The sequence below is a fragment of the Elephas maximus genome, chromosome 16 (assembly GCF_024166365.1).
Source record: "Elephas maximus indicus isolate mEleMax1 chromosome 16, mEleMax1 primary haplotype, whole genome shotgun sequence".
Lineage (NCBI taxonomy): Eukaryota > Metazoa > Chordata > Mammalia > Proboscidea > Elephantidae > Elephas > Elephas maximus.
In genome coordinates, this window is record NC_064834.1 from 66,035,099 (window position 1) to 66,061,762 (window position 26,664).

Here is a 26,664-nt window from a genome sequence, read left to right on the forward strand (position 1 = left end):
GATAAAATGAATGCTTCAAAGGTCAGCGGAGCAAGCACGGGGGTCTGGGGAACATGGTTTGCGGGGACTTCTAAGTCAATTGGCAAAATAATTCTATTATGAAATCATTCTGCATCCCACTTTGAAATGTGGCGTCTGGGGTCTTAAATGCTAACAAGCGGCCATCTAAGATGCATCAATTGGTGTCAACCCACCTGGAGCAAAGGAAAATGAAGAACACCAAGGCCACACGACAACTAAGAGCCCAAGAGACAGAAAGGGCCACATGAACCAGAGTCCTACATCATCCTGAGACCAGAAGAACTAGTTGGTGCCCGGCCACAATTGATGACTGCCCTGACAGGGAGCACAGCAGAGGACCCCTGAGGGAGCAGGAGATCAGTGGGATACAGACCCCAAATTCTCATAAAAAGACCAAACTTAATGGTCTGACTGAGACTAGAGGAATCCCAGCGTGCATGGTCCCCAGACCTTCTGTTGGCACAGGACAGGAACCATCCCCGAAGACAACTCATCAGACATGAAAGGGACTGGTCAGCGGTGGGGAGAGAGATGCTGATGAAGAGTGAGCTAATTATATCAGGTGGACACTTGAGAGTGTGTTGGCAACTCTTGTCTGGAGGGGGGATGGGAGGATAGAGAGAGAGGGAAGCTGGCAAAATTGTCAAGAAAGGAGAGACTGAAAGGGCTGACTCAAGAGGGGGAGCGCAAGTGGGAGTAGGGAGTGAGATGTATGTAAACTTATATGTGACAGACTGATTGGATTTGTAAACGTTCACTTGAAGCTTAATAAAAGTTATATAAAAAAAAAAAGGCAGGAAGATGGTTGGAAAAATGTGCAAGGGGCCTGGGTAGGACCCCATAAAAAAAAAAAAAAAAAGACCACCTACAGACTGGGAAAGAATTTTCAGCTATGACATATCCGACCAGCGCCTGATCTCTAAAATCTATGTGATTCTGTCAAAACTCAACCACAAAAAGACAAACAACCCAATCAAGAAGTGGGCAAAGGATATGAACACACATTTCACTAAAGAAGATATTCAGGCAGCCTACAGATACATGAGAAAATGCTCCCGATTATTAGCCATTAGAGAAATGCAAATTAAAACTGCGATGAGATTGTATCTCACACCAACAAGGCTGGCATTAATCCAAAAAACACAAAATAATAAATGTTGGAGAGGCTGCGGAGAGATTGGAACTCTCATACACTGCTGGTGGGAATGTAAAATGGTACAAGCACTTTGGAAATCCATCTGGCGTTATCTTAAACAGTTAGAAATAGAACTACCATGCAACCCAGAAATCCCACTCCTCAGAATATACCCTAGAGATACAAGAGCCTTCACACAAACAGATATATGCACACCCGTTTATTGCAGCTCTGTTTACAATAGCAAAAAGCTGGAAGCAACCAAGGTGTCCGTCAACAGATGAATGGGTAAATAAATTGTGGTATATTCACACAATGGAATACTACGCATCGATAAAGAACAGTGACGAATCTCTGAAACATTTCATAACATGGAGGAATCTGGAAGGCATTATGCTGAGCGAAATTAGTCAGAGGCAAAAGGACAAATATTGTATAAGACCACTATTATAAGATCTTGAGAAATAGAAAAAACTGAGAAGAACACATTCTTTTGTGGTTACGAAGGGGGGAGAGAGGGAGGGAGGGAGAGGGTTTTTTATTGATCAATCAGTAGATGAGAACTGCTTTGGGTGAAGGGAAAGACAACACTCAATACAAGGAAGGTCAGCCCAATTGGACTGGACTAAAAGCAAAGAGGTTTCCGGGATAAAATGAATGCTTCAAAGGTCAGCGGAGCAGGGGCGGGGGTCTGGGGAACATGGTATGAGGGAACTTCTAAGTCAATTGGCAAAATAATTCTATTATGAAAACATTCTGCATCCCACTTTGAAATGTGGCGTCTGGGGTCCTAAATGCTAACAAGCGGCCATCTAAGATGCATCAATTGGTCTCAACCCACCTGGAGCAAAGGAAAATGAAGAACACCAAGGTCACACGACAACTAAGAACCCAAGAGACAGAAAGGGCCACATGAACCAGAGTCCTACATCATCCTGAGACCAGAAGAACTAGTTGGTGCCCAGCCACAATCGATGACTGCCCTGTCAGGGAGCACAACAGACAACTCCTGAGGGAGCAGGAGATCAGTGGGATGCAGACCCCAAATTCTCATAAAAAGACCATACTTAATGGTCTGACTGCGACTAGAGGAATCCCAGCGGCAATGCTCCCCAGACCTTCTGTTGGCACAGGACAGGAACTATCGCCGAAGACAACTCATCAGACATGAAAGGGACTGGTCAGCGGGGGGGAGAGAGATGTTGATGAAGAGTGAGCTAATTAAATCAGGTGGACACTGGAGAGTGTGTTGACAACTCTTGACTGGAGGGGGGATGGGAAGATAGAGAGAGAGGGAAGGTGGCAAAATTGTCATGAAACGAGAGACTGAAAGGGTGACTCAATGGGGAAGAACAAGTGGGAGAAGGGAGTAAGATGTATGTAAAGTTACATGTGACAGACTGATTGGATTCGTAAATGTTCACTTGAAGCTTAATAAAAGTTAATTAAAAAAAAAAAGTGAGCATTGCCCTCTAGATACTGACATTTTATTAAGAAAACAGAGGAAAAGTCTACCTTTATGTTAAGTCTTGGGTTCCCTTCCTAACGTTTCTCTAGTGCTTGTCCCACCTGGTCTTCATAACTCCTTGTTTTCTTTAGTGTTTTCCATATAGCACTTCTTAAGACTTCTGCTCAGCCATCATGGTACTTTCCCCTCATACTTTTATTACCTGTTGCTTTCATCCTTTACCACCTGCTTTTACCTGTTTACTGTTTGAGATATTTTCCCAAAGTACATAGTAGGGTCTGAGGATAGATAGCACCATTAACGCCAACTGTTGCTCCTTTTCTTGTAGAAAACACTTAAATCAAAACCTGGTATAGTAAAGATATAGAAAATGTCAAGTGCAGTATTTTGAAAAACGCAAAAGTTTATTTTTTAATGTTTAATTTTGTCCTAATGTGTAGTTGTCAAAGATGGTATATCACTGTATATATCATAAATCAAAAAAAACCAAACCCACTGCTGTTGAGTCCATTCAGACTCATAGCGACCCTATAGGACAGAGTAGAACTGCCCTATAGAGTTTCCAAGGAGCGCCTGGTGGACTTGAACTGCCGACCTTTTGGTTAGCAGCCGTAGCACTTAACCACTACGCCACCAGGGTTTCCGTATATATCATATATATACAAATATATATAATGCTTATATGATTTTATATTTGTGTGTATATATACATGCGCGCACACACACACCCACACACCCACACACAAACACACATATATATATATATAAAAATATATATAAACCGTGGTGGGATAGTGGTTAACTGCTGTGGCTGCCAACCAAAGGTTTGCAGTTATATATATAATCATAATATAAATAGATATGTATATATGTGGATGTGTGTGTATATATATATATGTGTATGTCTGTGTGTGTATAAATAAATAAAAGGAGCCCTGGTGGCGCAGTGGTTAAAGTGACCAGCTGCTAACCAAAAGGCTGACAGTTTGAAACCACGTGGCTCTGTGGGAAAAAGGTGTGGCAATCTGCTTCCGTAGAGATTTACGGCCTTGGAAACCCTATGGGGTCACTATGAGTCAGAGTTGACTTGATGGCAGTGGGTTTGGTTGGGTGTGTGTGTGTATATATATATAATTAAATAGATTACTAAAAAAATAGGGGCCTTTGTGAACTCATCTGCTTCTATGACATTTTTTGTTTAATACATTTTAAGTCTTAAGTCATATGAGGTAAACAGGCAACTCTGAAAAGCATTACTCTCTTAAGATGGCTAAACCTTGGGATAGATGAGGAATTAAAAAAAAAATCAAAATAATGATATAACAAATTAGATTAATGTTCATATGTAAAGAATACAGTAGAACAGCAGTTTTTAAAGTGGACTCAAAAGTGTGGTATGCCCTTGCTAACTCCCTTAATCAGAGTGGCTCCAGGTTTCTCTCTTTTACATAATTAAAAAAATCTGAATCACCTGGGGGCGTTTGGTTATAAAAAACTATTCCTGGCTAAGTTGAGGAGAAAAGGCAATTATTACAATGTGTGACAGAGGTTGCTATCTCCAAGCATTCATTGTTCTCTTCTTTTTAGTAATAGAATTCACTGAGTTTTAAGCTCAGCATGTGGCCTTCCAGTTACTTATTACATTTCCCAGCCTCCTTTGCAGTTAGTATGGTCATACTACTAAGTTTAGGTCGGTAGGATGGGAGTGGAAGTGCTTTGTGCAAATTTTACATCATGGCTTGGATTTTCTCTTTCCCAGTGGCTGGTAGATGGCAACAAGTATAGCAACCAGTAGCCCTGGACCATTTACCCCTAGAATGTTTTAAGAGAGAAAAATTAACTTTTAACTTATTTCAGTGATTTATTTTGTACCCTAACTAATACAAAAGGATATTGAGTAGCTCACAAAAGAGATGAGAAAGCTGGAAAAACCATGCTTGGAAAGAGGGAGGTACAAAGGAAGGCTAGGTGGCTAAGTTCTACAGCACACATGAAGCCACAGGAAGGTTTGATTAGGGTAGTCCTGTCATTGCCACTGTACCATCACTGGCATCATTACCATGGACACAGCATGCTGCAGGCGTAGATAGGATGAATTCTAAATTTTCCTCATATGTTTGTGTCACTTGCGAAGATTCGAAGTCCTGATTAATAGCATCTATTTGACTAAACCTAAGTCCTGACCTAACCTTGGCTGCCTAGAGATATAGAAATATAGAATTAAAATTTCTGATATGTGTAGTGAAAGGGGATCATGTTTCTGAATAAAATTCACATAATGGGTGATTTTCCCAAACATAAGAAGGGAGTTCAAATGATTGAGATCCCCCAAAGAAATAAAGAATCCGACTAAAATATAAATTAAGATAGGTGCTGTCCTTGACAAGGAATGGGATAAATACTTCTCCTGTGTTTACTCAGAAAAACTTTGCAGTGTGGAGTAGATGGTAAGGGTACAAAAACCTATTGCCGTCGAGTGAATTCCTTCTCATAACGACATTATAGGACAGAGTAGAACTGCCCCATAGGGTTTCCAAGGAGCAGCTTAAACAAACAAAAAAAACCTCATTGCTGTTGAGCCGATTCCAACTCATAGCAACCCTATGGGACAGAGTAGAACTGCCCTGTAGGGTTTCCAAGGAGTGTCTGGTGGATTCAAACTGCCAACCTATTGGTTACCAGGTGTTGCTCTTAACCATTATGCCACCAGGGTTTCCAAGGAACAGCTAGGGGCTTCAAATGGCCGACCTTTTGGTTAGCAACTGTAAGTCTTAACCACTGTACCACCAGAGCTGTGGTAAACAGGTTAAAAAGATAAACTAGCAGGCCTCAGTGTCTGATTTTTTTCTTAACCTAAAATATATTTTTTTTCTATGGTATAGAGATGAAAAACAGGTCACCATCTCTTATATACAAGACTATTATTTAACCGTTATAAAATTGTCCTTGTGCCTTTTCTATTCCAGCATGTCCTGCTCAATCCATCCATTCTTTTTTAATCAAATTCAGGCACAATTCTCATATAAGGGTCTGAGTTGGTTGTTTCAAGCCCTTAAATTACTGATTAGAAGTTTTAGAAGACTAGTACTTTACTAAATTATGTCATTTACCTGATATATACAACATAATTCTAAGTATTGAAAGAAGAAATTGAATTTGAACATTTTAAATGTTATCTTTCTTCACCTCTGGTTTTTGGAACCTTTTTCTTCATTATATTAGTTTTAGTCCTTTCCTTTCAGATTTTAACATAGACCATTGGGGGGCAGTGTTGACCACCTGAAAAAGCACTTGAACTCTATGGCTTTATCCAAATTGTAAAAACTTGATAGTTTTGCTTGATTTAGAAAAATACGGTCTTCTAACAAAACTCAAATATTTTATTCTAAAGCATTTTTTTCTGGGTTAGTCATATAACATATTAAACAACAACAACAACGACGACGATGACAAAAAAAACCAAACCCGTTGCCATCGATTCCATTCCAACTCTTAATGAGTCTATAGAACACAGTAGAACTGCTCTGTAGGGTTTCCAAGGAGTGTCTGCTGGATTTGAACTGCTGACCTTTCGATGAGTAGCCACACTCTTAACCACTGTACCACCACAATTGTTTATTTTAGAATAGTGTGTAGGTACAAATAAGATTAGAGGTTGTCTTGAGGAAATTCACAGGTAGCTTACATTTCCCTTTAGAAATTTAGTAAAAATGAACAGGATATCTCTTTTATTTAACTTTGTGGAGAGACAAGTGATAGGTAATGTGCTAGCTTTAAGTCTTTTCTCTTGGTTCATTCTTCCCACCCAGCAAAAACAGCAGACTTGACTGTGGTAGCTATGAGTCAGAATCGACTCGACGGCAATGGTTTTTTTTTTAGTGCAATTGAGCCCTCATTGTAAACTTACCTGAAAAGTTGACCGTTTCTAAAGAAAAGTAGCATTGAGAATGTATATGTGACAATCCTTATTCACTAATTAATTCATTTATTTTTGTTCATTCATTAATCCAACAATACTTTTTGAGCTTCTACTAAGTACAAGGTACTGTTCTAGGTGCTTGTGTACATCATAGAACAAAGCAGACAAAGATCCCTGTCCTTGTGGAGCTTACATTCTAGCTAGGAGAGATAGACCGTAAGTAATAAATATAAAATTATATAGCATGTTAGAAAATAAGGGAATGGAAAATAAAAGTAGAGTGGGGAAAGAGGGATAGATCTGGGGTTAGGGTTTCAATTTAAAATAGGACGGTCAGGTTAGGTCTTAAGGAGATGGATAAAGTGATACTTGAGCCAAGACCTGAAGGAGGTGAGGGAGTTACCCATATAGCTATCTAGGGGAAGACCATTCCAGGCAGAGGGAATAGTCAGTGTGAAGGCCCTAATGTGGGAGCATTCCTGATGTGTTTGAGAACCAGCAAAAAGGCCACTGTGGCTAGAGTTGAATTACTGAAGGAAAGATTAGTCAGATATGAGCTCAATGAAGGTCTAGAGCAAGGCAGAGAGGTGGATATATGAAGTTAAGGGGTTGTTGAGGTAGTGGGCCTTTGTGAAGGGTGGGGTCTGATCATCTAAGCTTTAGCCTTGTAGGCGATTGTAAGAATTTTGACTTTGACCTTGCGTGAAATGAGGATCCATTGGAGGATTTTGAGCAGAAGATTGATACGATCTGACTTAGTTTTGAAAGGTTCTGGCTGGCTGCTGGGTTGAGAATGGACTGTGGAAGCAGAGAACCAGTTAAAAGGCTACTGCTATAATCTAGGTTTGAGCTGATGGTAGCTTGGATGGGGTGGTAACAGTGGAGATACTGAGAATTGTTTGAATTCTGAATGTAATTTGAAAGGAAGGTTAGTAGGGTTTGCTGATGGATTGGATGTAGGGAATGAGAGAAGGAGAACAATCAAAGATGACTAAGGTTTTTGGCCTGGGAAAATGGAAAAATAGAGTTGTCATAAACCAATATAAGGAAGGTTTTAGGAGGAAGATCAGCTTGGCTTTGGTATTTTAAGTTTAAAATGTCTTTTAAGACATCCAAGAGGAGATGTTGAGGAGATAGTTGGATATATGGATCTAGAGTTTGGTGGAAAGAAATCTGTACTATAGATATAAATTAGGGGTTATTTGACTTAAAAATATTAAATTGGAAACTTAAACTGATGGTACTTAAAGCCATGAGATTGGATGAGATCACCAAGGAAGTGTTCATAGGTAGAGAATTGAACTAAGATGGAGCCCTGGGTCACAGCAAAATTCACAGAGCATTCTGTACGAGGCATATAGGTTCCCTCTTTACAGAGACTTGCCTAATATTGAAATATTTGTTATTGTTTGTAGGTGCCATCAAGTTGGTTCTGACTCACAGCAACCCCATGTACAACAAAATGAAGCACTGCCTGGTCCTGCACCATCCTCACAGTCGTTTTTATGCTTAAGCCCATTGTTACAGCCACTGTGTCAGTCCATCTGGTTGAGGGTCTTCCTCTTTTTCACTGACCTTCTACTTTACCAAGCATGGTGTCCTTCTCCAGGGACTGATTGCTCCTGATAACATGTCCAAAGTATGTAAGACAGTCTCACCATCCTTGCTTCTAAAGAGCATTCTGGTTGTACTTCTTCCAAGACAGATTTGTTCGTTCTTTTGGCAGTCCATTGTATATTCAATATTCTTCGCCAACACCGGAGTTCAAAGGCGTCAATTCTTCTTTGGTCTTCCTTATTCATTGTCCAACTTTTGCATGCATATGAGGTGATTAAAAACACCATGGCTTGGGTCAGGTGCACCTTGGTCTTCAAGGTGACATCTTTGCTTTTCAACACTTTAAAGAGGTCTTGTGCAGCAGATTTGTCCAATGGAATGTGTCTTTTGATTTCTCGACTGCTGCTTCTATGGGTGTTAATTGTGGATCCAAGTAAAATGAAACCCTTGACAACTTCAGTCGTTTCTCCGTTTATCGTGATGTTGCTTATTGGTCAAGTTGTGAGGATTTTTTTTTTTTTATTAACTTTTATTGAGCTTCAAGTGAACGTTTACAAATCAAGTCAGACTGTCACATATAAGTTTATATACACCTTACTCCTTACTCCCACTTGCTCTCCCCCTAATAAGTCAGCCCTTCCAATCTCTCCTTTCGTGACAATTTTGTCAGCTTCCAACTCTCTCTATCCTCCCATCCCCGCTCCAGACAGGACATGCCAACACATTCTCAAGTGTCCACCTGATATAATTAGCTCACTCTTCTTCAGCATCTCTCTCCTACCCACTGTCCAGTCCCTTTCATGTGTGATGAGTTGTCTTCGGGAATGGTTCCTGTCCTGTGCCAACAGAAGGTCTGGGGACCATGCCCGCCGGGATTCCTCTAGTCACAGTCAGACCATTAAGTATGGTCTTTTTATGAGAATTTGGGGTCTGCATCCCACTGATCTCCTGCTCCCTCAGGGGTTCTCTATTGTGCTCCCTGTCAGGGCAGTCATCGATTGTGGCCGGGCACCAACTAGTTCTTCTGGTCTCAGGATGATGTAGGTCTCTGGTTCATGTGGCCCTTTCTGTCTCTTGGGTTCTTAGTTGTCGTGTGACCTTGGTGTTCTTCATTTTCCTTTGCTCCAGGTGGGTTGACACCAATTGATGCATCTTAGATGGCCGCTTGTTAGCATTTAGGACCCCAGACGCCACATTTCAAAGTGGGATGCAGAGTGTTTTCATAATAGAATTATTTTGCCAATTGACTTAGAAGTCCCCTTAGAGCATGGTTCCCAAACCCCCACCCTTACTCCGCTGACCTTTGAAGCATTCATTTTATCCTGGAAACTTCTTTGCTTTTGGTCCAGTCCAATTGGGCTGACCTTCCATGTATTGAGTGTTGTCCTTCCCTTCACCTAAAGCAGTTCTTATCTACTAATTAATCAGTAAAAAACCATCTCCCTCCCTCCCTCCCGCCCTCATAACCACAAAAGTATGTGTTCTTCTCAGTTTATACTATTTCTCAAGATCTTATAATAGTGGTCTTATACAATATTTATCCTTTTGCCTCCAACATTTATTATTTTGTGTTTTTTGGATTAATGCCAGCCTTGTTGGAGTGAGATGGAATCTCGTTGTGGTTTCAATTTGCATTTCTCTAATGGCTAATGATCGAGAGCATTTTCTCATGTATCTGTTAGCTGCCTGAATATCTTCTTTAGTGAAGTGTGTGTTCATATCCTTTGCCCACTTCTTGATTGGGTTGTTTGTCTTTTTGTGGTTGAGTTTTGACAGAATCATATAGATTTTAGAGATCAGGCGCTGGTCGGAGATGTCATAGCTGAAAATTCTTTCCCAATCTGTAGGTGGTCTTTTTACTCTTTTGGAGAAGTCTTTAGATGAGCATAGGTGTTTGATTTTTAGGAGCTCCCAGTTATCTGGTTTCTCTTCGTCATTTTTGGTAATGTTTTGTATTCTGTTTATGCCTTGTATTAGGGCTCCTAAGGTTGTCCCTATTTTTTCTTCCATGATCTTTATTGTTTTAGTCTTTATGTTTAGGTCTTCGATCCACTTGGAGTTAGTTTTTGTGCTTGGTGTGAGGTATGGGTCCTGTTTCATTTTTTTGCAAATGGATATCCAGTTATGCCAGCACCATTTGTTAAAAATACTATCTTTTCCCCAATTAACTGACACTGGGCCTTTGTCAAATATCAGCTGCTCATATGTGGATGGATTTATATCTAGGTTCTCAATTCTGTTCCACTGGTCTATGTGTCTGTTGTTGTACCAGTACCAGGCTGTTTTGACTACTGTGGCTGTATAATAGGTTCTGAAATCAGGTAGAATGTGGCCTCCCACTTTCTTCTTCTTCTTCAGTAATGCTTTGCTTATCCGGGGGTTCTTTCCCTTCCATATGAAGTTGGTGATTTGTTTCTCTATCCCCTTAAAAAATGACATTGGAATTTGGATTGGAAGTGCATTGTATGTATAGATGGCTTTTGGTAGAATAGACATTTTTACTATGTTAAGTCTTCCTATCCATGAGCAAGGTATGTTTTTCCACTTAAGTATGTCCTTTTGAATTTCTTGTAGTAGAGCTTTGTAGTTTTCTTTGTATAGGTCTTTTACATCCTTGGTAAGATTTATTCCTAAGTATTTTATCTTCTTGGGGGCTACTGTGAATGGTATTGATTTGGTTATTTCCTCTTCGATGTTCTTTTTGTTGATGTAGAGGAATCCAAGTGATTTTTGTATGTTTATCTTATAACCTGAGACTCTGCCAAAGTCTTCTATTAGTTTCAGTAGTTTTCTGGAGGATTCCTTAGGGTTTTCTGTGTATAAGATCATGTCAGTTGCAAATAGAGATAATTTTACTTCCTCCTTGCCAGTCCGGATACCCTTTATTTCTTTGTCTAGCCTAATTGCTCTGGCTAGGACTTCTAGCACAATGTTGAATAAGAGCAGTGATAAAGGGCATCCTAGTCTGGTTCCCATTCTCAAGGGAAATACTTTCAGGTTCTCTCCATTTAGAGTGATGTTGGCTGTTGGCTTTGTATAAATGCCCTTTATTATGTTGAGGAATTTTCCTTCAATTCCTATTTTGGTGAGAGTTTTTATCATAAATGGATGTTGGACTTTGTCAAATGCCTTTCATGCGTCAATTGATAAGATCATGTGGTTTTTGTCTTTTGTTTTATTTATGTGGTAGATTACATTAATGCTTTTTCTAATGTTAAACCAGCCTTGCATACCTGGTATAAATCCCACTTGGTCGGGGTGAATTATTTTTTTGATATGTTGTTGAATTCTATTGGCTAGAATTTTGTTGAGGATTTTTGCATCTATGTTCATGAGGGATATAGGTCTGTAATTTTCTTTTTTTGTAATGTGTAAAGACATTACCTGGTTTTGGTATCAGGGGGATGGTGGCTTCATAAAATGAGTTGGGTAGTATTCCGTCATTTTCTATGCTTTGAAATACCTTTAGTAGTAGTGGTGTTAACTCTTCTCTGAAAGTTTGGTAGAACTCTGCAGTGAAGCCGTCTGGGCCAGGGCTTTTTTTTGTTGGGAGTTTTTTGATTACCATTTCAATCTCTTTTTTTGTTATGGGTCTATTTAGTTGTTCTACTTCTGAATGTGTTAGTTTAGGTAGGTAGTGTTTTTCCAAGAATTCATCCATTTCTTCTAGGTTTGCAAATTTGTTAGAGTACAATTTTTCGTAATAATCTGATATGATTCTTTTAATTTCAGTTGGGTCTGTTGTGATGTGGCCCTTCTAGTTTCTTATTCGGATTATTTGTTTCGTTTCCTGTATTTCTTTAGTCAGTCTAGCCAATGGTTTATCAATTTTGTTAATTTTTTCAAAGAACCAGCTTTTGGCTTTGTTAATTCTTTCAGTTGTTTTTCTGTTCTCTAATTCATTTCGTTCAGCTCTAATTTTTATTATTTGTTTTCTTCTGGTGCCTGATGGGTTCTTTTGTTGCTCACTTTCTATTTGTTCAAGTTGTCGGGACAGTTCTCTGATTTTGGCTCTTTCTTCTTTTTGTATGTGTGCATTTATCGATATAAGTTGGCCTCTGAGCACTGCTTTTGCTGTGTCCCAGAGGTTTTGTTAGGAAGTATTTTCATTCTCGTTGCATTCTGTGAATTTCCTTATTCCCTCCTTGATGTCTTCTATAACCCAGTCTTTTTTCAGGAGGGTATTGTTCAGTTTCCAAGTATTTGATTTCTTTTCCCTAGTTTTTGTGTTATTGATTTCTAGTTTTATTGCCTTGTGGTCTGCGAAGATGCTTTGTAATATTTCGATGTTTTGGACTCTGCAAAGATTTGTTTTATGACCTAATATGTGGTCTATTCTAGAGAATGTTCCATGTGCGCTAGAAAAAAAGGTATACTTTGCAGCAGTTGGGTGAAGAGTTCTGTATAAGTCAATGAGGTCAAGTTGGTTGATTGTTTTAAGTAGGTCTTCCGTGTCTCTATTGAGCTTCTTACTGGATGTCCTGTCCTTCTCCGAAAGTGGTGTGTTGAAGTCTCCTAGTATAATTGTGGAGGTGTCTCTCTCACTTTTCAGTTCTGTTAAAATTTGATTTATGTATCTTGCAGCCCTGTCATTGGGTGCATAAATATTTAATATGGTTATGTCTTCCTGATCAATTGTCCCTTTTATCATTATATGTGTCCTTCTTTATCCTTTGTGGTGGATTTAAGTCTAAAGTCTATTTTGTCAGAAATTAATATTGCTACTCCTCTTCTTTTTTGCTTATTGTTTGCTTGATATATTTTTTTCCATCCTTTGAGTTTTAGTTTGTTTGTGTCTCTAAGTCTAAGGTGTGTCTCTTGTAGGCAGCATATAGATGGATCGTGTTTCTTTATCCAGTCCGTGACTCTCTGTCTCTTTATTGGTGCATTTAGTCCATTTACATTCAGCGTAATTATAGATAAATAAGTGTTTAGTGTTGTCATTTTGATGCCTTTTTATGTGTGTTGTTGACAATTTCATTTTTCCACATACATTTTTGTGCTGAGACGTTTTTCTTAGTAAATTGTGAGATCCTCATTTTCGTAGTGTTTGACTTTACGTTTTTCTTGGCTTTTATCTTGAGTTCTGGAGTTGTTATACCTCTTTGTGGTTGCCTTAGTATTTACCCCTATTTTTCTAAGTAAAAACCTAACTTGTATTGTTCTATATTGCCTTGTATCACTCTCCATATGGCAGTTCTATGCCACCTGTATTTAGTCCCTGTTTTTGATTATTGTGATCTTTTCATATTGACTGCAATGATTCCCTGTTATGAGCATTTTTTTTTTTTTTTTAATTAATCTTAATTTGTTTTTGTGCTTTCCCTATTTGAGTTGATATCAGGACGTTCTCTTTTGTGACCTTGTGTTGTGCTGGTATCTGATATTATTGGTTTTCTGACCCAACAATATCCTTTAGTATTTCTTGTAGCCTTGATTTGGTTTTTGCAAATTCTCTAAACTTGTGTTTATCTGTAAATATCTTAATTTCTCCTTCATATTTCAGAGAGAGTTTTGCTGGATATATGATCCTTGGTTGGCAGTTTTTCTCCTTCAGTGCTCTGTATACGTCGTCCCATTCCCTTCTTGCCTGCATGGTTTCTGCTGAGTAGTCTGAACTTATTCTTATTGATTCTCCCTTGAAGTAGACCTTTCTTTTCTACCTGGCTGCTTTTAAAATTTTCTGTTTATCTTTGGTTTTGGCAAGTTTGATGATAATATGTCTTGGTGTTTTTCTTTTTGGATCAATCTTAAATGGGGTTCGATGAGCATCTTGGATAGATATCATTTCGTCTTTCATGATGTCAGGGAAGTTTTCTGTCAGCAGATCTTCAACTATTTTCTCTGTGTTTTCTGTCCCCCCTCCCTGTTCTGGGACTCCAATCAGATGCAAGTTATCCTTCTTGATAGAGTCCCACATGATTCTTAGGGTTTCTTCATTTTTTTAAATTCTTTTATCTGATTTTTTTTCAGCTATGTTTGTGTTAATTCCCTGGTCCTCCAGATTTCCCAGTCTGCATTCTAATTGCTTGAGTCTGCTCCTCCGACCTCGTATTGCGTTGTCTAATTCTGTCATTTTATTGTTAATCTTTTGGATTTCCACATGCTGTCTCTCTATGGATTCTTGCAACTTATTAATTTTTCCACTATGTTCTTGAATAATCTTTTTGAGTTCTTCAACTGTTTTATCAGTGTGTTCCATGGCTTTTTCTCCAGTTTGCCTTATTTCGTTTCTGATGTCTTGAAGCATTCTGTAAATTAGTTTTTTATATTCTGTATCTGATAATTCCAGGATTGTATCTTCATTTGGGAAAGATTTTGATTCTTTTGTTTGGGGGGTTGTGGAAGCTGTCATGGTCTGCTTCTTTATGTGGTTTGATATCGACTGCTGTCTCCGAGCCATCACTAAGATATAGAAAAAAAAAATAATGATTTATTCTGTAATTGCTCACTGAGTCTTATCTTGTTTTGTTTTCTTTCAATATACATGGATGGGCTACTAGATTGTGCTGTCTTGTTTATTGTAGCCCTTGACTTACTTATGACCTATTACCAGCTGGTTTTGGCTGTTGCCAGATATATATGCCTGAGTCTATTCACTATTGTTGAGTAGAATCTGTGTGCATCAAGTGTGTGTTGCACCCAGCACCTATCCACCTCAAGAAGTAGTGGTGATAGTTGTGTGCACCAGATTCTATTAGCAGCTGGGGTTCACCCTCTAGGGGGGGCAGGATGCTGACAGGGTTCCCCCAAGTGTCAGTGAGGTAGGTGTGTCTCTATTCCTATAGCACCTTGGTGGGAGGGCACTGCAGCTGTACCTTAGGCCCCCAATGCAAGTACCTCTACTGATTGGGAGATGTCACCCTCCTTAGACCCCTAAGGCAAGAGGCTAGGTGGTCTAGGAGGAGCTTCAGCCCTCAGTTCTTTGTTGTGGGTCAGTTAGGGCTCTGTTGAATAAGCAGAGATAGCAGACCTGGGAAACTTGTTTTTCCAGAAAATCTGCTTACTGGGACACTGGCTCCAGGCTCCGAAAACAGTCACTGCTTCCCCGTATTTGTTCGTTCTCCGTCTCTAAATCTGTGTTTGTTGTTCAGGGTTTGTAGATTGTTATGTATGTGATCGATTCACCTGTTTTTCCGAGTCTTTGTTGCAAGAGGGATCCGAGGTAGCATCTACCTAGTCCGCCATCTCGACCCAGCCAAGTTGTGAGGATTTTTGATTATGTTGAGGTGAAATCCATACTGAAGGCTGTAGTCTTTGATCTTCACAGTAGGTGCTTCACGTCTTCTTCACTTTCAGCAGGTAAGGTTGTGTCGTCTGCATATCACAGGTTGTTAATGAGTCTTCCTCCAATCTGATGCCCCATTCTTCCTGTCGTCCAAATTCTCGAATTATTTGCTCAGCATACAGATTGAATAGGTATGGTGAAAGGATATAACCCTGACGCATACTTTTCCTGACTTTAAGAAGTATCCCCTCGTTCTGTTTGAATGACTGCTTTTTGATCTATGTACAGGTTTCCCATGAGCACAATTAAATGTTCTGGAATTCCCATTCTTTGCAGTGTTACCCATTATTTGTTATGATCCACAGAGTTGAATGCCTTTGCATAGTCAATAAAACATAGGTAAACAGCCGTCTGGTATTCTCCGCTTTCAGCCAGGATCCACCTGACATTGGCTATGATGTTCCTGGTTACACTTTCCTCTGAATTTGGCTTGAATTTCTGGCAGATCCCTGTCAATGGAATTCCTGGTGGCATAGTGGTTAAGTGCTATGGCTGCAGTTCGAATCTATGAGGTGCTCCTTGAAAACTCTATGGGGCAGTTCTACTCTGTCCTATAGGGTCGCTTTGAGTAGGAATCGACCTGATGGCAATGGGTTTGGTTTTTTTTTTCCCTGTCGATAACGCTGCTACAGCTGCTTTTGAATGATCTTCAGCAAAATTTTACTTGCGTGTGATATTAATGATATTGTTAGATAATGTCTGCGTTCGGTTGAATCACCTTTCTCGGAAATAGGCATAAATATGGGTCTCTTCCAGTTGGTTGGCCAGGTAGCTGTCTTCCAAATTTCTTGGCATAGATGAGTGAGCACTTCCAGCCCTGCATCTGTTTTTTGAAACATCTCAGTGGGTATTCTGTCAGTTCCTGGAGTGTTGTTTTTTGCCATTGCCTTCAGTACAGCCTGGACTTATTCCTTCGGTATCATCTGTTCCTGATCGTATGCTACCTCCTGAAATGGTTGAATGTCGACCAGTTGTTTTTGGTATAGTGACTCTGTGTATTCCTTCCATCTTCTTTTGATGCTTCCTGCATCATTTAATGTTTACAGCTGGTTGTTTAGTTGGGTTTGAATTTGAGAATAGACCGACCAGGCAACCTTTCCTTTTGTTATACCTAAAGTCGCTGTGAGTCTGAGCCGACTCAACAGGCAACTAACAATAAACTGCTTTTTTGTGCAAATATAAGGTAGTATTCGTTTAAAGGATTGATATTACCATAACAGTTTCCTTCTTAATAAGTAGACACTTTGTAGTAGGTCTTGGTATGGTAGTTTCTTCCCTTTGTAAGCAGATTTAATATATTTTATTCATAGGTAAAAATTTGAATTTATGAACAATATTTAAATATCAGGCATACTATTAAAGATATTCTGTAAGCATTATACCTTTACCAATCTAAAATGTGTGACAGGTTGATTATTGTGCCTAAAAGAAATGTTGATTTGTATGCGTTCATTAAGGATCCCCGATGGTGCAAACGGTTAAGTGCTTGGCTGCTAATCAAAGGTTGGTGGTTTGAACCCATCTAGTGGCCCACCTGGCAGTCTGCTTCCATAAAGATTACAGCCTAGAAAACCCTATGGCGCAATTCTGCTCTGTTACATGGGGTTGCGATGAGTCAAAATCTACTCGATGGCACCTAACAACATACTTTCATTGTTTTAGATGAAGTATAATTTTGAGGGCCATAATTATTCCAAAAATAGATCCTTAACATTTTTTAAATTAGTCTTTTCTAAACACATATTTTGTTGGTATTGGTAGTTTTGAAAATGTGTGACTCAAGAGCTATATAATGGGCTCAGTAGTGGGGTAGGATGAAGGAGAAGTGGCTCTTCAATACCTTCATCACCACTTTGTGATATTTTACGTATTAAGATTCCATGTAAACTTTGCTTTAATGTTTCCACAGCTCAAAAATAATAAGCGGAAACCACTGATGTTTGTTAAGAAAAGGGCAGCTCCTTTCCATGTTATAATAGCGTCATTGATCTAAACTGAGAACCAAATATTCTTAGAACACATCTAATGTAATGATTACCACTCAGCCAACTCATTGTTTTATAAAATGAAAATACTGGCCTGTATAAGTCAAAGAAACAGAACTGCTAGGACACGCATATATACACACACGTGTGTGTGTTTTACAGAGTTGTCTCACATGATTGTGGGGGCTGGTAAGCATGAAATCTGTAGGGCAGGCTGTGAGGCTAGAAACTCCGCAGGAGTTGACACTGCAGTCTTGAGGCCCACTGTTACTTAAAGTCAACAGATTATAGATCTTAACCACATCTACAAAAGACCTTCATAGCAACACCTAGATTAGTGTTTGATTAAATAGTCTAGCCAAGCTGATATATAAAATTAGCCATCACATTTAGAGAACAGCTTTGGACATTTAAAATACATTAAAATTGAAACCTGGCCTTTGGAGATTGGTTTTATGGCTTAGAAAACACTATACTTTGGCCATTGTATTATAACAAAGTCAGATTATTCAAATATTAACATTGAAAAGATAGGATACTTGCAATCATGTTGTCTTGTTTTGTGTTTTATTGGAGTATTTGAGCTTCAGTACACATATTAATAAGACTATTTCTTCAACCATTACAGTAAGCTACGTATATCTCTCTTAAAATCTCCCTCCCCAGCATGTATTTCCTTTTTATATCAGCAATCCAATTTCTTTGTGGGAAATTGCCTTCCACTCATTGAGGTAGTCTTGTTGGGATGATAAATCCAGGTGCCTGGCTATTCCAATCCTGATTTTTTACCCTCATTTTTAAAATTCTCTGAATTTTCCCATATTTTTTCAACAAATTCACATTTTTTCTTAAGTTAGCAAAATTAGTTTATTTGGCTTACCCTCACAGAAACCTAACGGATATGCTATCCTAGGGATACTATTAGAGGTTTTAGTTCTTCCCTTTATTGCATTTATTTAAAATACCAAAAGTGATACCTGCAGTGATAGAGTTATATACAGAAATTCAGCTTAACAATCTGCATTTAATCTAGTTCAAAGTTAACAATATTTATTAATATTTTCAGCTGAGAACTACAAGAAGAAAATAAATACACGAGGCCTTTTAAACCTGTTTCACTTCAGTAGTAACATAAACTTTTCTCATGAGAGTGTAGATTAGATATGAATTAAAGGTATAAGCCAAAATTGTATAAAAAAAAATGCCTGGGTAAAGACTAATTTATTTCTCCCCCAAATTCCTTATTTGACTGATCTAGTATGATTGCCCTCCCCCCCTTTATTTTATGAATGTTTTTACATTTTAGAAATGATACCAAGAAACTCCACTCAGGAAAATTCATGTTCTTAAAAATCAAAGCCGGCTGTTGAAATATTAGTCAGTAGAAGGAACAATTCATCTGCCCAGTTGTTAGGGGAGATAAAATTTCTGCCAGCTTTTCTATTCTGCATCTTTGTACATAGCAATTACAGTTTTTCTAACAGCATCAGAAATTAGTACAGAGGTCTATTCGTAAATTGAGGGACCTTAGGGGAAGTGCTCTTTCCCTCAGCTGAAGACTTTAAATGTTTATCCTCTTTTATGGAAAGAAAGTTAGTTTGTAAATTTTGTGTAAAGCAGATAACTTTTTTTTGTACTGATTTACATTATAAAATCAGAAATACATTCCTTTAAGAAAAAGTTTCCAATGCAGAATAATTATAATACTTTGCAAAGGAAGAAAGAAAGGGGTTCTGGAATTGCTTTAGAAAAACTTTCAGAACTCTGTAGTACTATCTTTATCCTAGGATTTGTTATTTGTAATTATTTCTCAAATTGGATTTACCTGTGATTATAGAAATTTTTTACTTGCAATTTTATTTTTTCTTCTGGCCTGTACTTCTGCTTCTAGACCTAGTTTCCTTGTATGTACATGAAATGAAGAAGGTTGGCATAATAACAATAATGCTCCTATTATAAAGGACTTGTCATGTATGAAATATTAATGATTTCACATACATTCTCATTCTATCTTCACAAACTCCTATGTTCTTTTAGTATAATCTTAATGATTAAATTGAAGCTTAGAGAAGTCCACTAACTTCTCCCAGGTTTCACAGCTAGTAAGAAGGAAAGCTAGGTTTAACTGCATATTTCATTCTTTTACTCCTTTAAAGCTCTAAGTTTCTTTCACTCGTCATCTTGTTTGTTCATTGATTCAGTAACTGTATACTGAGGTCAGTCATGCAGGGGTTGTAGGCCATGTTAAGGATTTTGATTTTAAGTGTGGTGAGAAATCATTGAAGAATTTTGAGTAGGGAAGTGATAGGAGCTTACTTACATTATTAATCATTCTGGTTACATTGTGGACAGTTGAACGTGGTGGAAAGGGAGCAAGAAGGGAAATAAAGAGACCAGTTGGGAGACTATGGCAATAGTCCAGGGGAGAGTGGATGGTGAGTGGGACTAGGATGGTAGTGGTAGAGGAAGGAATTAGGAAGGTTTTTTTTTTTTTTTTAATTTTTATTGTACTTTAAGTGAAAGTTTACAGATCACATCAGTCTCATACAAAAATTTATATACACCTTGCTATATACTCTTAGTTGCTTACCCCCTAATGAGACAGTATAATCCTTCTCTCCACTCTCTATTTCTCTGTCCATTCAGCCAGGTTCTGTCCCCCTTTGCCTCCTCATCTCCCCTCCAGACAGGAGCTGCCCACATAGTCTCATGTATCTACTTGATCCAAGAAGCTCACTCCTCACCAGTATTGTCTTCTATCCCATAGTCCAGTCCAATCCCTCTCTGAAGAGTTGGTTTGGGAATGGTTCCTGTCTTTGGCTAACAGAAGGTCTGGGGACCATGACCTCTGGGGTCCTTCTAGTTTCAGTCAGACCATTAAGTCTGGTCTTTTTATGAGAATTTGATGTCTGCATCCCACTGTTCTCCTGCCCCTTCAGGGGTTCTCTGTTGTGTTCCCTGTCAGGGAAGTCATCAGTTATAACTGGGCACCATCTAGTTCTTCTGGTTTTAGGCTGATATAATCTCTGGTTTATGTGGCTCTTTCTGTCTCTTGGGCTCATAATTACCTTGGGTCTTTGGTGTTCTTCATTCTCCTTTGCTCCAGGTGGGTTGAGACCAATTGATGCATCTTAGATGGCCGCTTGGTAGCGTTTAAGACCCCAGACGCCACTCCCCAAAGTGGGATGCAGAATGTTTTCTTAATAGATTTTATTATGCCAGTTGACCTAGATGTCCCCTGAAACTGTGGTGCCCAAACCCCTGCCCCTGCTATGCTGGCCTTTGAAGCATTCAGTTTATTCAGGAAACTTCTTTGCTTTTGGTTTAATTTGGTTGTGCTCTTTTTAAACTATTTCTTGAGTTCTTATAATAGTGGTCTCATACAGTATTTGTTCTTTTGCAGCCGACCAATTTCACTCAGCATAATGCCTTCCAGATTCCTCCATGTCATGAAATGTTTCACAGATTCATCATTGTTCTTTATCAATGTGTAGTATTCCATTGTGTGAATGTACCATAATTTATCCATTCATGTGTTGGTGGGCACCTTGGTTGCTTAGGAAGGTATTTTTAATGGTTGGAGTCTTGTAGGAATGATAGAATTAAAAAATGTTCATAACTGGTGAGACACAGACACTCAGTCACCAACAATCAAAATGGATGCTGGCCTTAGGACTGGAGCAGGATCCTTGATGAATCATGTTGTGCCAGATATTGCCCCTTTAGTCATGGAATGTGAGGAGGTCTGAACTATCTCAGGGAAGAGGTCAGTGGAGCTGGAAAGCGAAGTGGGGGTACTAGTGAGGCAACATCTGCTTACCAACTGTCATTGAAGCATTTCCATATTTTAGCAACTGGAAAGGCTGTATCCCTGTTTACGTAATGACAGTCTAGGATTTGTTGATGGATTGAATGTAGGATGTGGAAGAAAGAGAGAACTCAAGAATGGCGTCAAGGTTTTTGCCCCCAGTAACTGGGTTAATGGAGGTGCTATTTACTGAGATGGTTAAAACTGGTCAAAGAGTAGGTTTGAGAGGGAAAAAATCACAATTTTAGTTTTGGATATGTTAAGTATGAGGTAATGATTAGACGTTCAAGTGGAAATGTCAGGTAGGTAGACTAAATTTGAGCCTGGAATTTAGGAGAGATTGTGAGATTGGAGATACAAATCTGGGAGGGATCAGAGTATAATTATACTTTGTATGATTATATAACAGTGTTTTTTACTCTGACTCCCAGCAGCCTGTTACTAATGCCTAAAGTTACAGCATTAGAAATTCATATATGCTCTTTGGATTATTAAACTACCCGTGGAAAAAGCAGAATGTTAAATCTTTATGAAAAACCACTGTAATGTGAACTCATTGATTACATCCTTTTCAAAACAGCTGAGATCTGCTGCTTTGAGGAGATACCGATACTGATTAAGAGAAGTTATGCAGAGATTTTGCATGAGGGGCCAGGTTATGAAATGGTAGGTTTTTGACGGCCATATTTTTATAAAAAGGGAGTCTTGAATGGTCTTCACTAGAGATGCCAATATTAGATTTTTAGTGGATGGGTATGCCCATGTATGTATAAAGTAGTGTTTTATAGTTATTTGAGTTTCAAATTAATTATTTATTAATTTATGCTTTTAATCATTTTGATTGCAAGATGCAGAAAGTTCCAAATTAGAAAACTGAATTTTGCTGAAAACATTAAGTTAATATTCATAACTCTTGTCATTCTGCTTATAAACTTACTAATTTATGGTAAAATATAGGCAGTCTATAGAGTTGGGCTGTAGACCAATCCTTCTAATAATTTACAGAATTTATACAAAATATGTTAGCAACAAAGATAGGAAGATTTTTGACTGCTTTTCTTCTTTTTGTTGGAAAATTAGGTATTTTAAATAACAGAATAGAGTTTTTTTTTTTTTAATATCTGGAATTCTGTTTTTTCTAGTTCCTTATGAATGCTATAACAAATTACCGCACACTTGGTGGTTTAAAACAACACCCGTTTATTTTCTTCCAGTTCTGGATGTCAGAAGTCTAAAACCAGTTTCGCTGAGCCGAAAACCAGGTGTTGGCAGGGCCGTGTTTTCTCCGGAGGCTCTGGGAGCATTTGTTTTCTTGATATTCCAGCTTCTAGAGCCGTATTCCCTGATGCCTTGGCCCCCTGTCCCTTCCTCCATCCTCAAAGCCAGCAGCACAGCATCTTGCTTCAGTGGTCACATTGCCGCCTTCTTCTGTAGTCAGTTTTCCCCCTCCATCCTTCATGTAAGGATACTGGTGATCACTTTTAGGTCCTGCCTGGATAATCCCAGGTAATCTTCCCATCTCAAAATCCCTAGTCACATATGCAGCCAGATACTGCCTGACTGCTTCCAACTCTGTGCCTTTAGGGAATGGTCTGTTTGTTTTCAACTTTCTATTTGGGAATAGTTTCAAATTTATAGAAAAGTTACAAGAGTAAGAGTACTACAAAGAATACCCCCATGCCCTTTACCCAGATTAATTTGTTATTAACATTTTATTCTATTTGCTTTATTATCCCTGATTTATATGATTTAAAATAAGTCTACATTTCTTTTTTAAGAAGATAAGATCTGCAATTTATACCAATAGATGTATTGCTTATATACAATGTCCATATGGTCACATTTTTCTTCAGTTAAATCAAGGTTGGCAAGCTTTCTGTAAAGCATAGGATAGTAAATATTTTTGACTCTGCAGGCCATATGGTGTCAGTTGCAACTACTCATCTCTGCTGTTGTTGTGCAGAAGCAGCCATAGAAGATACTTAAATGAATGATGATGACTGTGTTCCAATAAAACTTTATTTACAAAAAAAAAAAAAAAAGTAGCGGGCCAGATCTGGCTCATAGACCAAATTGTTGGCCAACCCCTGAGTTGAAAAAAAAAAGTAATCTTTATCTTTTAAGTTTATAATTTACAAATGCTTTCATTTCTACTGTCTTTTAAAAATCAAATATTCATAACAACCCTTAGAGGGTAGGTTGTGATTTACACTTTATACATGAAGACTTGATGATGAGAGAGGTCAACAGACTTTCCCGAGGTCATAGGTTATACTGCTAGGAGGAGACAGAAGCAGGATTTGAGTATGTTATTTTAGTTTCTAAAATTTAATGTAAATCTAAAATTTTATGTTGTTTAAACAAATTCTTTCACATTGCGATATTTGAACGTATTCAAGTCTGATTGAATGTGATTCTTTTTTCTCTGTAGGCATTACATTTGCTGTTAGAATTTTTTGAAATAAATTATATTTAAGGCCATTTGTTGTGTGTTTCAGGAACATTACTTTTATTAATGGATTATTAAATTCTCTTAATCCATATATTGTTTTTATAATATGAGGTCTTTGCTTAATGCAGTGTGTTGATTCTTTTTAAAATAGGTCCTGATTGTTCCTTGAATGTTCCTTCTACTGAGTCTTACTGGATTCTGCCAAATGTGAAACCCTTCAGTCCTTCTGTAGGTCGGGCTTCACATAAAGCAGTTTTACATGGGAAATTTATGTGGGTGATTGGCGGATATACTTTTAACTACAGTTCATTTCAAATGGTCTTGAAGTAAGTAATATTTTTCAGATTTTCACAATCTTTTTATAAACTGAGTTTTTTTTTTTTTGGTAATAAGACCTATCATAAATGTCTTGCTTTATTGCTGTTCAAACTTATAAATAATTATTCTTGTGGTAGTATTTATTTGCTACATGGAGGTTATTTTGGAATATGTGAGCTTAATAAGTCTATAGTTATTTGCCGTTGTACATTTAGGGATTTTTTTTGTGTATAGAAACTTCAGTACCTCTATAGACTGCTTTTAATCTGAATGAGAAACTATTAACTTTAAATAAAGGGTGGTCATGCCTTTGTCAGGCATTGTGAATCCTGCCACTTCTTATTTTTTCAGAACGAAGTATAGTCTCTTATAAAAATACTTCCAGTTCTGTAAATTTTATTTCTCCTGAACTTTTATTTTGTACGTTCTTTAAAAGCATTTATTGGGAGAGGAGTGCCAATATTTAGAAAAGAGATCTTTTATTTACTTTTGGGTCAGTAGATATTGTCCTCTGTAGGATTGGGTGATAGGAGCTTTATCTGAATTTTTTCCAGGGGATTATTTTATGGACCATTCAACAACAGAATAAAAGGACATAGAATCGTGTGTTCATCAATGTTGTTTATAGGGATAAATGTGTGGTAACTGGTGTGACGTGGGCATCAACCAGTCAGACTGGCATTGGAGAGTATACCACAATGGTGTATACCCAGGGCTGCCAGATTTAACAAGTAAATGTATAAGACGCCCAGTTAAATTTGAATTTCAGGTAAACAAATAATTCTTTAGTGTAAGTAGGTCCCATGCAATGCTTTTGTTTTGTCCCAGATATCAATGGACCATACTTAAATCCTAAAGAATTATTTGTTGTTTATCTGCAATTCAGATTTAACTGGGCATCCTATATTTTATCTGGTAACCATGCTCACTGAATATATTAGCCCTTTTAATTTTGGGGATTTAAGGAATTCTTACCGGATGTAAGAGGAGATTGCTTTAAAGTTGTAATTGAAAAATGACTGCAATTAATCTGTGAAATTAAATAAAATAACATGAATTCTTGAGGGAGGCAGGGAGTAAGTTAACTAGAATTCTGTAACAGCAACAACAAAATGTACAGATAGATAGTAAAAATATAATAGGAAGAATTGAAAAGAGGAGTTGGTGGGATAAAATGTAAAGATGTGAGAAGAACATGAATAAATAATGTGATTTTAATGTAGAAACGAAAAGGAAACCAACTGATTAAAAAAAATTAAAAGCCTATGAAAGTAAAATAGAACTTGGAATTAAATTGTGATGCTTGCAAACTTGAGTTCTGAAGACAAAGAACAAAATTGTCATGAAAACACGGAAGAAAATTTGTGTTCTGTGCAAGTTGAATAACATTAGAAGTTAAGTGAGGAATATTGTTTAATATTCTCCTAAACTTGCATATTTTCCACTTGAACCAGATTAATTTTTGTCTGAAACCTGGTTTTTTTGGTTAGGGTGTTTGTAAAGATTTGTAATAAGCTCTGAGGTTTGTGGGGTTATTATCAAAATCAGATCAGAAATAACTTTTGTAACTGTTTTCACAGGATAGAGAATATTGTATTTTCACCATTCTGAATGTAGTTCAATTGTAAGTAAGGATATTTAAACAGCTTTTAGAAGTGATAGTGTCAGTCATAGCTTGATTTGTATTCTATAGTAGAATTTTAACTGGGTGTAGATGTTACATTTCAAGACAAAGTCATTCAGTAAATAATATAGAAGTTCTGTGTTAGTATCTATCTGTTACATTAGAGAGAATGTTTTTCAGAATGTATATATTGGCATTAGTGAAAATAAATACGTATTCATGAGCTTACCTGACTGTTTTTGAGCACTTAGTTTAAGTTTTCTGAGTGCTTTGGATATATCTCTGACAGTGCAGTAGTTAAGAGCTGTGGCTGCTAACCAGGAGGCTGGCAGTTCGAATCCACCAGCTGCTACTTGGAAACCCTGTGGGGCAATTCTACTCTGTCCTATAGGATAGCTCTAAGTCAGAATCGACTCAATGGCAGTGGGTTTGGTTTTGGATATATCAGCAGTCATAACAAATGTCCCTGTGTTTGTAGAGTGAGTGAGGAAACACAGGCAATGAAAAAATACAGTAAATAAGTAAATTATATATATATGCACATATGTATGTGTGTGCCTGTATGTGTGTATATATCTGTGATAGATAAATGATAGATAGATTAGATGTATAGTAGGGGTAAGCAGATCAGAGTGCCAAAGAGGAAGGAGTTTGTATTTCAAATGTAGTGATTAAAGTACGCTTCAGGGAGAAGGTGAAAACCGAGTGCAGACAGAAAGGAGGTAAGGGAGTTGGCAGTGCAGTTTCCTGGATACAGAGACAAAGGCTTTAAGGTAGGAGCTACCTGTAGTGTTCAAGAATCAACAAAGAGACCTATGTGATTGGCATGGAATACATGCAAGGGAAGCATGAAATTAAAAGGGTAATGGGGGAGGGGGACAGATGGTATAGGGCATTGTAGATCTTTGGGGAATCATGGGAGGGTTTTGAGTATGCTTTGTCTTGATTTTAGAAGAGTCACTATGGCTGCTGTGTTGAGAGTAGACTGGGGATTAAAAGGAAGAATAGAAACAAGGAGGTAAATTAGGATGAGATTATGAAGGCAATGTGCTGTAGGTAGAAAAGAGGACCAAGAAATGAGGCTGAGGC

At 38.0% G+C, this 26,664-nt stretch overlaps 1 protein-coding gene across 8 annotated transcripts in view; it reads left to right on the forward strand.

The window, feature by feature from the left end:
* ATRNL1 (attractin like 1) overlaps positions 1-26,664 on the forward strand; it is a 685,371-nt gene that overhangs the window by 42,766 nt on the left and 615,941 nt on the right. For all 8 annotated transcript variants that reach the window (XR_007513388.1, XR_007513389.1, XM_049854677.1 and 5 more), the window contains one exon: positions 23,785-23,959. Coding sequence is in view for 6 of the 8 variants with exons in the window: in XM_049854677.1 (XP_049710634.1) it covers positions 23,785-23,959 (175 nt within the window). In the remaining 2 variants the exon portion in view is untranslated. The remainder of the gene's footprint in view (positions 1-23,784; positions 23,960-26,664) is intronic.